Source organism: Cucumis sativus, chromosome 6 (genome assembly GCF_000004075.3).
Source record: "Cucumis sativus cultivar 9930 chromosome 6, Cucumber_9930_V3, whole genome shotgun sequence".
Classification (NCBI taxonomy): domain Eukaryota; kingdom Viridiplantae; phylum Streptophyta; class Magnoliopsida; order Cucurbitales; family Cucurbitaceae; genus Cucumis; species Cucumis sativus.
This window is the reverse complement of record NC_026660.2, coordinates 23,831,503-23,846,906: the sequence shown is the minus strand read 5'-3', so window position 1 is coordinate 23,846,906 and position 15,404 is coordinate 23,831,503. Positions and strand designations below refer to the sequence as shown.

The 15,404-nt window shown below is 33.2% G+C and overlaps 2 protein-coding genes and 1 non-coding gene across 3 annotated transcripts; 1 reads left to right on the top strand and 2 right to left on the bottom strand.

Annotated features, from left to right (window-relative positions):
• Nucleotides 1-3,605: 3,605 nt before the first annotated feature.
• LOC101218383 (digalactosyldiacylglycerol synthase 1, chloroplastic) lies at nucleotides 3,606-9,570 on the bottom strand. Its single transcript, XM_004143293.3, has 7 exons — nucleotides 8,599-9,570; nucleotides 7,484-7,516; nucleotides 7,171-7,258; nucleotides 5,709-6,190; nucleotides 5,354-5,620; nucleotides 4,790-5,139; nucleotides 3,606-4,517 (listed from the first exon to the last, which is right to left on the bottom strand). Exons 1-7 carry the CDS (start codon nucleotides 9,220-9,222, stop codon nucleotides 3,989-3,991), a joined length of 2,373 nt encoding a protein of 790 aa, XP_004143341.1. The 5' UTR covers nucleotides 9,223-9,570; the 3' UTR covers nucleotides 3,606-3,988.
• Nucleotides 9,571-10,461: 891 nt separating this feature from the next.
• LOC101218145 (ribosome biogenesis protein NSA2 homolog) lies at nucleotides 10,462-12,638 on the bottom strand. The gene is made up of 9 exons (XM_004143292.3): nucleotides 12,496-12,638; nucleotides 12,284-12,403; nucleotides 12,115-12,182; nucleotides 11,653-11,761; nucleotides 11,497-11,565; nucleotides 11,348-11,405; nucleotides 10,997-11,232; nucleotides 10,845-10,896; nucleotides 10,462-10,728 (listed from the first exon to the last, which is right to left on the bottom strand). The coding sequence occupies exons 1-9, from the start codon at nucleotides 12,496-12,498 to the stop codon at nucleotides 10,661-10,663; spliced, it is 783 nt and encodes a 260-aa protein (XP_004143340.1). The 5' UTR covers nucleotides 12,499-12,638; the 3' UTR covers nucleotides 10,462-10,660.
• Nucleotides 12,639-13,487: 849 nt separating this feature from the next.
• On the top strand, nucleotides 13,488-13,559 carry TRNAM-CAU. Its single transcript has one exon. It is a non-coding gene; the product is annotated as a tRNA-Met (tRNA).
• Nucleotides 13,560-15,404: the final 1,845 nt, after the last annotated feature.

Sequence of the window (15,404 nt, the reverse complement as noted above, 5' to 3'; positions counted from 1 at the left end):
ATGGAAAGGGGTGTTAAAGAAAAACCTAAATTATGGTAAATATGATGTAAAAAGAAATTAAAAAATTATATATGTGTGTATGTATCTATATCTATATGTATGTCTATTTATGTATGTGTATGTGTATGTATCTATATCTATATGTGTGTGTATATATATATATATATGTATGTATGTATATATAGCAGATGTGAAGGTGGGGTGCTTTTGGTGATTAGGGGATTCCAAAATGTTGTGTTGATTAATTACTTTTTTGAGATTTAGGGTTTAAAATAGCAAAGGCTGATATCACAACATAATTAATTAGGTTTAATTCTGCAAATTAAAAAGCAAACAGCTGGGAAGCATTGAGTGTGGGGTTTGACCATGCACCCAAATGCCTTTGTCTCTAACTAAGTAAACTTTTTTTATTTATTAATGTCATTATTTTTCATTTGTTAACTAATTAATTAAGCAATTTCTTTTTATTTGTTGCTTTTCAATACCATATTCATTCTATCTTCACAGTAGGTAATATTTTTATTAGAAATAGAATTTAATTAGTATAGTTAGAGAGAGACAAATGATGTTGGTTAAGTAATTAAAAGTAGTGGTTCATCTTTTTGCATTGCACTAATTAAAGGGATCTGTTGTGTAAACACACACTGCACTGTTTCTCCACTTTCAATTACAAAGCTGAAAAATATGATTCCACTCCTAAAGTACAACTCTGCCTAAACTCTATGACAAAGCTAAGAGTCACTCAACTAATTTAAATGTTGTCTTTAACTACGAGTAAATTTTAAATTATGGTTTAAATTGTTTTTTTCCATTTAGAATTTTTGCTTGGAAACATATGTGAATAATTCAAATTCATCATTTTCCTACCATTTAAATTGATTTCGTATAAATAAAAACATGTTTTCAATAAAGTGGTTTTAAATGGGATAAAAGTGATTTGATTAATTAGTTTTATAAAATCACTCGCACAAACTCTTGTATTTGATTAGATAGATTCACATGAGAAATTAGCACTACTACAACTATTTATAAACAAAATTTATTAAGAGTTTGATTGGAGTTACAATCAAAAAAAAAATATTCTAAAGTCGTTTCCATTAAATGTTTGGTTATAGTTTCTGATTATTTTTATATACATGTTCATTTTTATTATGTTTCTATTAATAAATATCTTTTGTTTTTACTTTTTTTTAGCATATGATTGATATATTTAGTCATTAGTCATTAGAAGTTGTCCATGTAAGATAATCAATGTGGTTGATCAATAGAGTTGATTGTTGGAGCTAGCAGTCGTGAGATGTAGTTGTTTCTGGAGTTGGTTTTTGTTGAAGACTGAAACAGTGTTAATGGAGTTAACCACCAAGTTTATTGTTGAAGTGGTTGTTAAAGTTGGTCATTAGAAGTAGTCGTGAGAGGTCATCTAAAGTGCCCACTCAAGTTTGTCGTTGGTGATAGTCTTCAAAATTGGTAATAGTGATAGTCGGATCAATTGATCACCACTAGAGGTTCCAAAGATGGTTGTCGATCGTAGTCACTGGAGTGACTAGCAAAAGGCAATGGTAGCCTGCTACAACCATAGTGAAAATGTGGTAACGAACTATACACAACAATTTATCAAGTTTAAGTATTATAAAAATTAAGAAGATTTAACTGCTAACAAGTCTAAAATTATTTTTCTAAAAAGTTAATTAATTGTTTCTCCAAACTCACTTATTTTCATGAATTTAATTTTTTAAAAGCTATTTGTACGGTTGGAAGATTTTTCAAAATGACATTAAAAAAAAAATTCTTAAAAATTATCACAATAGGTAAGAGTGATACAAATGTATACAGATGCAAACATTGAATGTTGTATTTAGATATATTATATATTAATGATATCTAAGAAATATAATATAATGATAGTGGTTATATACATGTATTTTGATATAGCTTCACGTATAAGAAAAAAGAATGCATTGGTTACTTCTTTTTTCTATAACTCCATTTGGTTAATATAAACAAATAAGCATCTTTCTACTACTTTATCTTCTAAATTTAAAAGAGGAAGATATTTGGATTAATTTATAGACCTTTAATTCTTGAACATTTTTTATTTTAAAAGTATGTAGATTAACTTTTAAGAATACGTATTTATAAAATCAATTTAAATACGTCTTAAACTATTATCAAAACATTTCTTTTTAAGTTTAAAAGATACGAGTCTAATAAGTGGTGTCGAAGTACTTTACGTACCCACGAATTTAGATTTGTTCACATCCTTAACATTTATATATATAATCTATGAAATTAGTAAGGGATTTCAATTATTCCACTACTATCCACTTAGTTGCCCACATTTTGGATTACTTAACATGAAAAATAAATAAACAATATTGTAATATAATTGTCCTTTAATATCTTATCTTCAATAAATAAGTAAAATAAATATAATTTTAACAATTAGGTCATAGTGACCAAGATAATTGAAAAGTGAAAGCATCAACCATTAATTAATTAAAAAGAAGAAGAAGAAAAACCCAAAAAGATATTTCACTTACACATTTACAACATTATAAATTATTGATGTATGTACGAAACTTTAGTGCATGTGAATATAAAAATTATTACATTATCATGAGCATTATAAATACAACATATGAACTATGATCTCTATAATTAATTTCATATATGGCTTCCATTGTTATAAACATTTGGAGAATCTGTTTAATTAATTGGAATCACTTTAATTAATTTTGTTTAAGTAAAATAGCTAGGTCAGCAAGCATTATTAAGGAATTTGGATAAACATGGCTGAATATAATGTGTAATTTCACATGTGTAAATAGAGTGAAGGATTTTGCAAATACATTGAATTATTAGAAAAATATTCTTCTTTCTTACACTTTTTTTTCTTCTTAGAATTGTTTAAATTAATATCTAATTAATTAGTTATTTAATTAATACCTTATCAGTTCCTACAAAGATTAAACTTTTTCAAAGCTTATCAAAAGGATGCCTTTTCAAAATCTAAAAGGTTTGGTCGAAAGTGATTATTTTAAAAAAGAAGAAAAATGGAAGCACTTTTAATTAAATAATTAATGGCCAAACTTATTGGTATAAGTTTGAACTTCAAAGTAGAGTTTGGTGATATTGTCGTCAACTCCTAACATTCTTTTTGTAATTTTTTTTCTTTCTCACTTATCAAAATTTCATATGATTTATGTCGATCAAATTTAAAAGTTTTGTTATATTTGAAAATATCATCATATATAATAATAGATATTTATATAAAAAAATTTATACAAGTACAAATTCAATTTTAGTTTTGCTATTTAGGTCTCATGTTGTTACTTAGACTACTTTATTTTTAGGAGAAAAACAATAAACTAAGAGAGAGATATCGAGATATTTTCATCCTCTTAATAATTTGAAAAATATGTTGATTTTGTTACATTAGGAAACTTGGCATGTTTAAGACTTGAGACGTGATTGAGACCCTTTCAATCAGGCTCTCGTCATCGAAGCGAGATGAAAGCTATACAAGGTCAAGTTTAATTTATTTATACTGCTCACCATAGGAACACATCCAATTAGATGTATAAAGCTCTCCTTGGAATATAGTGTGGGAATGTAACTATAAACTATGTATATTGTAACATGAACCACACAAATACACTATTCAAACTTATTCAACAATCAAGACTACTTAAATAATGTCATTTCTATGTTACAAACTTATACTTCCATTTAACTACAAAGTAAATCTCCACTGCCCAACAGCTTACACCATAACCAGCAGATCCTAGACACATATTCACTATTCTAATTCTATTCTACAAGGCATACAAAACCTATATGAGAGAAAATAATGATCCTTGAATATGCATCTACCTATCTAAACTTGTTTTGGATTGGTAATTTATGCATCCAAGGAAGAACATGTTTTCAACACTTTTTTCTACCTCACAGACAGTTTTGCAGATAAAAGTTTGTTGTCTATCTGCTTTTACCATGTATAGATTGGATTTTCAACCTGAGGAGGCAGGAGATGTAAGTCCTTACAATGCTGTCCGTCGTAGTCACGGGTCCCTGGGATTGCTCCGGTGCAAAGTCTGAGGAGTTCGTTACCGGTAAGACAATAATGAGCAAATGCAAGACCGCCATCAACAACTTCTGTCAGACTAGGTGTTGAAATCGACTTCCTGATAACCTTCCTATTGGTGTTTGATTCTAGTTCTTTATCACTGTTCAAGACTTTGTTGAGATCAGAATACTCCAAAAATCTCTGAGTAGCAGCCTCCCATGAGAGGTTGTATCTTTCCTCAGGAGTAAGAGGCCGAGGTTCGTTTTCCAATGCCTCTTTCACTTTAGCAACAAAATCTTCGGATGATTTGTAAGTCAAACAGTTGGGGAAAGACCTGAAGAAGTCATTGGATGGATGATCTGCACACACTACAAACTTCCCCATGGCAAGAGCCTCAGCTGTAGCTGTACAGAGCACATCGCTAACACTTGGGTTTATAAAAACCTTGTACCTTCAAGGAGAAAATAGAAATACTTTCAGTGGATGAAATGGAAAGAAATTCAATTGCAAGGTTTGATGAAAGATCACTTTTTCAATGAAATATGTTTTTATCTGTGCCTTTACAGTGTGGATTCTCGGGGAGGCATCAAATAGATGAGATTCTATGAAGTTTCCTCCACATACACTTAAGAATCACTAAAAGTAACACGCTGTAGTAAAACTACTTTCCACAATTGATGTATAAAAATTGAAAAAGATGGTTTGAGAGAGGCCTTGTCTTACCCATGAAGTGAATCATCTGCATGGTCCCTCCCTCTCAAAAAGTTCACATTCAACTCTAACTTCTTAGCTGCACTCTGAACCTCATGGGCGTCCTCTCCATTTCCAAACACATCCAAATTGAACCCATCAAGGTCATGCTTGTGCTCAGCCAGCAAATCTATTAGTTCTCTATATCCTTTTGCCCAGACCATTTTCCCTAAGAAATATGCCCCTTTTGAAAAAGCTATATTCCCAAGTTTCCTATCCTCATCAACCTTTTCTCCAATTTTTAAGAATTTTGGATTTACACCGTGGACATTGCAAATAACGGACTTAGGAAGATCTTGAGTGGCAGCAGAAAGTCGAAGAACCTGGAAAGACAAAAATAACAAATGGTCGTGTTAGATTAAACTCTGAGAATCCACAAGGACGTAAGAGCGAGCCAATCATGAAGGAACATCTTAGAGGATATCCTTCTATAGAAAACGAGAAAAGTCTAAATTATAGGAAAAAAAACTGATGTTATAGAGATAAAGAAGGAACAAAAATGATCATCCATCAAGATCTGCCCTAATAGATTAATACCTTGTGGCAGTACGCCCGGATGACCCAGTTGTTTATGTGTTTCACAAGGAATGCTTGCAAAGCGCCATTTTTCTCCCGCTTAATGTATTCCAGGTAATTTGTATGTACCACACCAACAACATGATTAAATTTATCAGTCCAACGCCTGCCGTGATGGTACCAATTAAGGTGTTCTGGTTCTTCCAAGATTGCTATGTCAGCGTCCTTGGAAGGAATAAACTGAGAAGTATCTCCAGCAGGTATGATACTCCGCCTTTCTTTAGAGAACTATAAAATAATGGCCATAAATCAGTGACTCGCTCTAAAATCAATCCATGGGAGAACAATGCTTTTAACAATTCACAAGACCACTCACCTTTCCTGGATAGAATGAAATTTTAAAATCGGGCTTAAAGCCAATTCTTTCCTCAAGCCATTTACGAATGTAAGTCTCTTGCTCTTCTGGAGAACTAAAGGTGAGATGGTTAGGATAAACTAACTCCTGATCTGACATGGAAAGCCAAGGAACTAATAATGTTACACTCTGTTTTGCAGATTGTGCTAAATATGCAGCCCTAAACAAGGGGTTTACAGCTGTTCCTGTCATCCATGGAAGGCTAGCTGTCGTGACAATTGCAACATGCCTTTTCCCATCTGATGGTATGTGCTTTCCCTGACTAGTCCAAAATCCACCATCGTAACAATGACCAGTACTTTCCAGGACACTGGCTATCCTTGCATCCAATTCATCATTTATGTTATCATTTTCTATAACAGAGGTTTCTCCGGTAGAGGAGCCCCATAGTAATTGATTCTTGCGTTTGCTGCACAAGTTCTCCACTATCTTATCACAAACATCTGCAAGAATACGATCAACAGGTTATGTAGAATTAAAGCAGTGTGAAAGAGAGAGAACGTGGGGAAGAGGAGGGAACTTAAACATATAGCACACTGAACAAGGAATCACAATAATCCTATATTGATTCTGAACCATTTGATGATTATATGGAAATGAAAAACACATATACTACTACCGTTACCAATGTTTCATTTTCTGACAGGAAATGCTACCAACATTTGACAGGAAAATAAAATCATGTAGATTAACCCCTCAATCCATATGTTTCAAACACCTCGCCGGTAGGCGCCATGTAAAAAATAAACGACTAAATAGGTTTAAGTCATGGTGGTCACCTACCTAGGATTTAATATCCTATAACCTGCCTTGAAAATTATTAAGGTGATGGAAACTAACCCAAACACTCATAAATTATTCCAAAATAAATTAGCATGTCTCATTCACTAGCACGAAACAGTGCAATGTGGCCATAAAACTTGATTGGGTTTCAAAATGCCAATATTTAAAACAAATTGCCCAACGTGAAATGTCAATGATAATCCAAATATGTGTAGGACGAAACATCCCATGCAGACTGCGCTTTCCCAGCATTATCATAAACACTCCATTTTGCTAAAACTTCTCCATTGCAGAAATAGTTAAATGATCAATCTTCAAATTCAAAGCTGCATTAAACTCTTTAAGTGAGTATTTTAAATATAGAACCTAAAGAATGTGCATGGAATTCAAGATTAAGGAGTGAATTTCTTTTGCTGTAAACTCTATCCTTGTTTCTGTCATAAGCATCCATACTTCCTCCAAATTTAGGTTTCTCGCTACCAAGCACCAGTCAAGAAAATAGTATGGACAGCATGTTAGAAGTCTTAGGAGGAGTTCACCCCCTCCACCCTCATTAGCAAATAAACAAAGTAGCAGAGTGCATCAGGACATCTTAAAGGTTGCCGTTCTAGATAAGTACAACAAGTGTAAAAGTTTGTACCTGTTCTAATGCCAATTTGATCAAGGAACGATCCAGATTGTCTAACTAAAGATGCTAATAGCTCTGGTACATCCAGTGGCGGCACCTCCTATATGCACAAAAATGATGAATTCACTATTAGGTTAATTATACTCCAGAAAAGAAAGAAGAACAATGTAACTGTAAAGAAAAAGGAGAAGGCAATACGCTAACGAAAACACACAGCAGACTACCTATACCTACCAACCTTTCAGCTAAGCTAGCATGCTCGTACGTCTATGAAAATTGGATTGATCCAGTGACTAAATATTTTAAAATCAAAGATGAGGCAAACCTTTGAGTCTTCAGGGTCCTTGCAAATTGATCTCTGCAAACAAAAGTTACAAACAAATCGTTATGGAAGGAACAAAAATGACTCATTTCTTCTTAATCATCATTATAACAAGTGAAAGGTAGAGCAAGTCTCCAATAGTAACATTACTCTAATAAACTATTTATACCATCCAAAAAGCAAGAAATAGTATGCTGAATCAAAATACTGTGAAGTCTTGGAAAAGTCGGCAGCAAAGATAAACTAACAACACCAATAACTTATTGAGCAGGAACCACTACCCCCAGCAACCAACCTGGTCTCATACACATGCTTCAAGAACTGTATACACACACCCAAACATATATATGCTGTGTTTTTCATGCAGACACACAATACATGAACAATTGTCTAAGATGGGAATAAAATAACAAAGCAGTTACTATCCAGTATCCAGAACACAATAGAGACTACTTGCCTTTCCTATCAAAGAATATAATCCACCTTTCAACTATTCATTATTTGACTTCACAATGGCGTAGATCAACGCCTATTCTTTCAATCATGAGTATCCAGGAAAACTAATGTGACATTTGACTAGCCTCATTGGACAATCAAATAATCCTAAAGTCGTCATCAAGTAAAGGTTGGATATTTACATAATATCCTTGTAAGATAGATGATCATTATTTGAACTCGCGATCTCAAAACTACTTTCTTCACAGCTTAACCGTTTTGTCACAAGTATAATCAAGTTAACAACTAACAATGGCTAGTAACAGTCTTAGGGTCCCAAACAATACCCAGAAAATTATGAACTCAGACATTTTTATAGCTAAAATAACCTTTTAAATCCGGCCCTTATAATGAACTCATAAGTCAAAATAAACAAAGACCGGTATCCTTATAATGAACTCAAAAACATAATAAACGACGGATATCTATATAATTATAGCAAGGAGACCCTTTCCCCTTCCACTATTATTCATGAAATGGAACGTGTGAGTTGTTTATTATATCAGCAGTGTAGAAGTTCTTGAATCAATTGAGACTGGCAATTATACAACATTAATTAAAGAAAGAGAAGACGACAAGAGATGAAAGGACAAGCTAAATAAGATTAAAGAACAAGAACACACCAAGCTCGACTTCACTTTCTCCACGAAGTCTCCATTCTTAAAGCCCTCAAACATCTCAGCCGATGAACTCCGCTTCTCGAACTCCCTCAATCTCGTTTTCAACGCTTGAATAGGCTCCCAGTCCCTATTAACGTGCACATCCTCGCTCTCATTCTCTCCTCTCGACTCTCCCCAAAACTCCCTAAACCTCACTCTATTCCATTTCCTCACCCCATCCCCATCAATAACCCTATCCCCATCCTCCACCTCAGACACAATCGCGTTCTTAATAGCAGACAAATCAATCCGAATCCTCGTCCTGGGCTTCCATTTCTCCAACACAGTTTTACTAAAATCCGGCGAGGAATAGACCCTACGAATTTCGGAAATTTTCGGCTGCAATTTCTTCACAAACTCAATCTCAGCAGGAGGAGAAGAACCGGAACCAATTGCAGGAACAGAGAAACTAGAAGCGGAATTAAAAAAGTTCTCAATTTCCCGGTCGAAAGACGTGGCTAAATTCTTGAAAGAATTAGCTCTATCTTTAATCAGCTGAAGATCCGCGTCTGCTGAATCACGAACCTCCCTCCATCCTTTGGAAATAAAGGAAAAGGCGTTGGAAGAAGAAGCATCAGTTACCACCATTGTAGACTCAGAATCTTCAAAAGAAATAACAAGCTTAGGAGAAGAAATTCCTGGAAAACGAAGACAACCCAGAATTGAGTAATACGAAAAAGGAAGAGAGTAGGGAAGTGAGGGTTGAGATTTTGGGTGGGGTTTTTCTGAAACTTTCTGGAAGCGTGTGAAAGGACGACACACCTGGACGGAAGATGAAAATGGGAGAGGGGGGAGATGGGGAGAGGGGCGAATGAGGTGGCGCAATGTGATTGGAGGAGAAAATAGGGAATCGTTTTAGGGTTTCATTATGGAATATTCTGAAGAACGAAGGATGGATAACAGATTGTGAGAGCCTTCGTTTGTGGCTGAGGTGGCGACGGTTGGGGATTTTGTCCAAATTGTATTGGCGGACACCAAATTTCCTCTTATTATAATTCTTTTCCTTCATTATTATTTTCAAAAAATTTGTGTATAAAAATAAATTATTTCAATTACTCCACGTTCTTCTTCTACACTCTACTGTACCTAATTCCTTTTTTTTAATATTTATAAAAAAAAAAATTGCTTGAACTGATAATGTGATACTAAGAATACGAACAAGTATAACTAAAGAGATGAGTTTTCCTCTTGGCATCATCCTATTTAATTCTTCATCATTATAATTTTTTTTCATTTAATTTTGTGTAATTGGATTGAATTTTGTGTAATATAGAATTTAAGGGATGAAGTTCCGTACAATAATCATACTAATCTCTTAACAAATCGATTAAGAATATTCTAATCAAATTGTTGATTCTCCTGTCCTCTTACAAATTTATTGTTTTACAGAACAAACTCTCTTTACATTTATTTGGGAAAAAAACTGTATATGAACTTCGGGTTTGGGGATAAGGAATTTGTTGTGTTCATATTGCTCAGGCTAAACTATTGTAAATTTATAAAAGGTAATAATAATGCTTAGGATTAAAAAATGACAAACGTAAGTACGGTTATAAAAAGTCAAAATAAAAATTAATTTTTAAACAAATGACACTGTTAAATTATTGTTTTTATATTCATTTTTTTAAGCTATAACATTGTAATCTGTGACGTGTTAAAAACGAAAAGCCTCCGATTCAAGTCAAATATAAATCTTAAAAACGTATTAACAAATAACAAACGTCTAGACGCACCATATCACCAATTTCCAAACGTGGAACCTATTGTAGACTGATATCGCCATTCTTCAACATATGTGCAATTGAATACGAAGAAAAAACCTCCAAATCTACAGTCTCAAAATATAAATGTGTATATATATTGATCTGCAGACATAAAATCCGGTATGTTCGAATAAAAATACATTTCTGGTTAGATATCACGAAGAAAACTAATATACTCAAAAAAAAAAAAAAGGGTTCTGGCTACAGCTTCAAAAATAATGCTACCTCTGCTTCAAGTAATCTCGTTCCCATCATCGGTTTGTTTAGACAAGCAGAACAGCATTTATACAACCGTCGTTCTCTGGGTTATTGGTGACTTGAGCATACTTCCCTGAATAAGCCATAGAAACAAAATAATTTCAATCAACTTCAACCCAAATGGAACTTGATGAAGATTCATTGATTGAACTTTCCAAAACTATAAAATAAGGAATGAAAAATCTTTACCCCATACTACTTTCCCAGCTGGTGTGACCAAACCTAGTTCACTGACATTCACCTAATTAAAAGGAAAAAAAGAAAAGAAGTGACAACTCAGAAACAGAACTGATCGAAGGACTTTATGCACAGTGAAGAGGTTGAGCGTATGAGGAGTATACCTCAATAATAGCTCCCTTAGTTATGACACCAAGAGAGGTATACATTGGACCATTCGGATTTTTCTTCACCCCGATGATCTCAAGATTGAAAGTGCATTTAAGTTCAGGATGTGTTACATGAGCTTTTGTAAATCGAAGACCTGATGGGCGGATAAACCGCTCGTACTTAGGAGGTTTTCTTGTAAAACCTGCCCCCACAAATGTAGCTTTTGTGACCATCCTCTTCCACTGCTTTGCTGTAAAATTGGCATGGATTAATGAGTGAGCTTTCATAGTTCATAGACAACAACTGAAGATTCTTGACAATAGATACAGAAGAAAAAAACAATCTTAACGGATATGGATACTTACTTTTTCTTTTACCAGTTCTTATCACTTTAAACATTTCATCCTCGGCAACGGGTCTGACCTAAACAAGAATGCAAGTCCAATTACGCATCATTGATAGAGTGAGACATGAAAAAATGATACGCTTAAACAAAACCACAAGCAAGCCTTACCTTGGGCAGGGGAACTTCCCATTTTCCAGCCTTTTCTTTCCTCTTTTGCTTAACGGTGTTGCTGAGAATCTATTTCACAGTAGACAGTCAGATACCCAGATAGAAATTAAAAAAACGACATGGCTGAAATTAAAAGAATGTTCCAATAGTGCATACTTTGGCCCGAGCTGTATTTTCACGATCCAATAGGTATGCAGGAAGAGCACCCTCTTGAACATCATCATCAACCTTGCGTCTACTTGAAGACTCCTCGTGCATTGCCAATCTATCGAAACAAGCATACAGCAATTACCAATCTAACTCTCGATTCATTTTGTTGAAAATGCAATAATGTAATTAGATTTCCAGTCGCCCTAATCAAGTGTGTGACACTTCATTTTTTGAAACTACTCTACTACAACTCTAATTCCACTATAACAAAAGCAAATACCAGATGCAAGATAAAGAATTGAACAATAAACAATTATCGAGCCTATTAAAGCTCTAATCTACTATAGAAAATACCAAATTCAGAATAAAGTATTAACATGAGGATAAAATAAGACCCTGAAATAACTACTGAAGTACAAAATCAGCGGCACCGAAGGAACTTCAATAGAAACCAATAAAAATACTCACGTTTTCTTCATCAGAGCCTTCTCCGCATAGCGTTTCTTCGCGAACATCTTACCCTTGATACCCAGGGCCTGCAACATTCAAAGTTCGATCAGAAAGGGAACAGCAATAACTCAACAGAGCTGAAAATTACAAAAAAACGGAAATTTTTCCAGCAAGAACCAAAATCAACCTTCTGGGCCGTAGCAGATCGTTTGTGCACTTCACGAGCCTCCTTCTTGCGTTTCCGCTCAAAGTGATCATGGCGGTAGCCATGTCGCTTCCTGTGAAGCTCAATGTAATCTCCCTGCGGCTGTTAACCAACAAAAGAATACAGAATCAATTACTGAAATGAAAATGACGAGGAAAATGTAAAGGTTGAGTATTGTATGTGAAGTAGCAAACCATAGCGAAAGTCTACAATCGCAGGCCGGATTGTCTGAAGAAGATAAACCCTAGATGACGAAAACGAGAGCACCGATCAAAGAGCGCTGGTTGGAAAGAGGAAGTCGGTTTGCCCAAGTTTTAGGGTTTTAATTGATAAAGTTGGGTTTCAACCCATAATCCGGCCCATGATATATGCCCCGGCCCACTTTTTTTCTCATCCTCCATCCTTGTTTCCCTTTTACTTCCTAAAGTTGCTCATTGCTAAATAATGTTCTTAGAGATATTGATAGAGAAAATAATGGGAGACCTCAAGTAAATATAAAAATAAAATCTATGGAACTCACAGTATGACTAAGAAATATAAATTGAAGAACAGTGAGAAATCTCATAACAAAAATAATTGAAATGAGAGTAAATAGAGTTCTTTTTTGTTAAACTATTTATGGGTGGGCATTAAGTTTTGTACAAGTTAAAAACAATTACATTATAATAACTTTATTTCAATATAAAAAATATTTAAAAGTAAGTAAATCTTTGTATGGATTCATCTTTAAACCAATCAATAGTGAAACGAGTATCATATACATCTTATCAATATGTTTCTGAAGATGATGTCTCTTTTGAGTTTGTCAACCTTGATCGTATATATTTTTTTTTTTATTTAACTGAATACTCAATTAGATTTTAAGGGTTTCATATTATGTTTGTTAGTATGATATTTTATCTTAAAATCAATTAACAATAAAAGTATTAGCAATCTTATGCCATAAACATAATAGTCTAATATTGATTGGTTTATAAATAATATATTGTCAAAGGGTAAATGTTTCCTTTTTGTCTCAATAATTTTGTTGTATTAGTCTTACAAAAAAGTATAAGAATTCGGTTTTTATTTATAAATATGAAAGGAAAAGTATTTATTTTAGTTCACTTCAAAATGGAGGAAGAAAGGAAGGAAAATTAATTTTTATTTACATATGAAAATTTATTTCTCTCTTTATAAACAACAAATCAGAGTGGCGCAGCGGAAGCGTGGTGGGCCCATAACCCACAGGTCCCAGGATCGAAACCTGGCTCTGATAGAGAAAGGCTTCCAATTCCACTTTTTAAATTTTCAATTTATACACACTACTAAACGACGTCGTATCTATGGAGGACGGCCCATATTTTCAGCCCAGTTAGTTAGACAATAGCCCATATCATGGGCCCGCATCGTTCATTGGTTTTACGTCACTCATTATGGCTTTTCGAAAAAAATTAAAGAGAAAAAAGTTTAGTTTTTTCGACAAATTTTTTTGTTGATTTTAATTTGTAAAAAAAAATGATAAACCAATATCAAAAGAAAAAAAATGTTTATTTTTTTACAAAATTTTAATTCTTAAAAAAAAATGATAAACCAATGTGAACAAATAAATTTGTTTTATTACAAAATTTCAAATTAAATTGAATCTAAATAGTAAAAAGAATCTTATAAAATCAAATGAAAGAAATAAAGTTATGACTAATTTAAAAATAACAAAATGAAACTAAATATGTATGTAATATTGTAAAGTATGAATGTTATCAATTATAGACTATAATATATCGAGATAGACTACTATCTATATATATTTGTTGATATCTACATATAAATAATAGTTTATCCTAATTATCTTTTATGTGATATTTTAAAATACTTTTAGAATGATGTGTAATTATAATTTATAAATAGAGTTTGATTTTCCGTTTTTTTGTTGTCATGTCTCTCCAAAATAAATAACTCGTTAAAAATTCATTGATTATTTATTAATAAATGAAGTACAAAATTCAGAAATAAATATTCTTTCACCCTTTTAGTATGGGTTCTATAAATATAGATACAATACTTGAAAAAGAAATGAATGCTACTAACCCTAAAAACTATTACTTCAATAACACACATTACCAACCATTTTTGTATGCTGTAAAGACTATTACTTCAATATCACTTCCTCCTACACTTTTGTTGAAGCTAACTACTTTCTACGGTCGACAAACAGTTCCATCTCATGCAATAATCACAACATTGATTAGCGTCTCTTTCAATTGAATTACGATTAATATGCTACTTGAAAATTTGACTAAAAAAACAAGCACAACACTTAATATTACCTCTAATGGAAGATCTAGCTACCGATCATGCTCAATATTTAATACTATTTTTCTTTTAAAAAAGTATTGAATACCTCCTTTAAGCAATATAGAAAACTTAACTTTTAAGTGATCTTATATATTTATTTTGAAATAACAAATGCTATGGTTTTCATATTATGTCAAATAACATTTTCTTAACGGTTATTGTAAGGTAAGAGATACAAAATATGAGATCCCATCTCATATGTTCAAGAATTGTGTCAAGCGAAGACGATGACTATCCATCCAAGTGCAAGAGTAAGTAGAAAAAAGCCCAATTTTAGTCAATTTGTTGGCAACACCGTTGCATGTATCATTGGAAATTTGGAACGTAACGAAAATCAAGCATTTCAAGCCCTTTTCGTAATTGAAGAGATTCAGCATAATTAACTCCAAGAGGAGAGAAAAAAAAAGGTTGACACACACGCAATTTGTATAAGCCCAACGCCTCAGCAAGAAACCTTTGAGAAGAGTGCACAATTCCTCTGCCTCAGTGCTCAACAAAAACCCATCACACACCAACGCTTGAGCCACCACAATGGAATCATGATTGTCTTGGATCACTGCCCCTAGGTCCATTGAAAAAGACAACAACATCAATGTTAAATCAAAACAACTTTTATAGTTATAAAAATCTGACATCGAAAACGTGACTAGAAAATAAATAAGAAGTTAATAAAGGAAGGCATAAGATGGAGAGTGGTGCATGCAACTTATTTACAAAGTACTAGATGATCAAGATGAAATATAACGACTGTTTTTGTATGAACGACGAC

Excerpts from the sequence above, each read along its gene's own strand:
- LOC101218383 (XM_004143293.3), bottom strand. The coding sequence starts at position 9,222 with ATGGTGGTAACTGATGCTTCTTCTTCCAACGCCTTTTCCTTTATTTCC. Across the intron at positions 6,191-7,170 it reads TCAAATTGGCATTAGAACAG|ATGTTTGTGATAAGATAGTG; the intron begins GTACAAACTTTT and ends GTATTCTTGCAG. Across the intron at positions 5,140-5,353 it reads TCCGGGCGTACTGCCACAAG|GTTCTTCGACTTTCTGCTGC; the intron begins GTATTAATCTAT and ends TTGTCTTTCCAG.
- LOC101218145 (XM_004143292.3), bottom strand. Across the intron at positions 12,183-12,283 it reads GATCTGCTACGGCCCAGAAG|GCCCTGGGTATCAAGGGTAA; the intron begins GTTGATTTTGGT and ends TGAATGTTGCAG. Across the intron at positions 10,729-10,844 it reads AGCTGGGAAAGTAGTATGGG|GGAAGTATGCTCAAGTCACC; the intron begins GTAAAGATTTTT and ends TGGCTTATTCAG.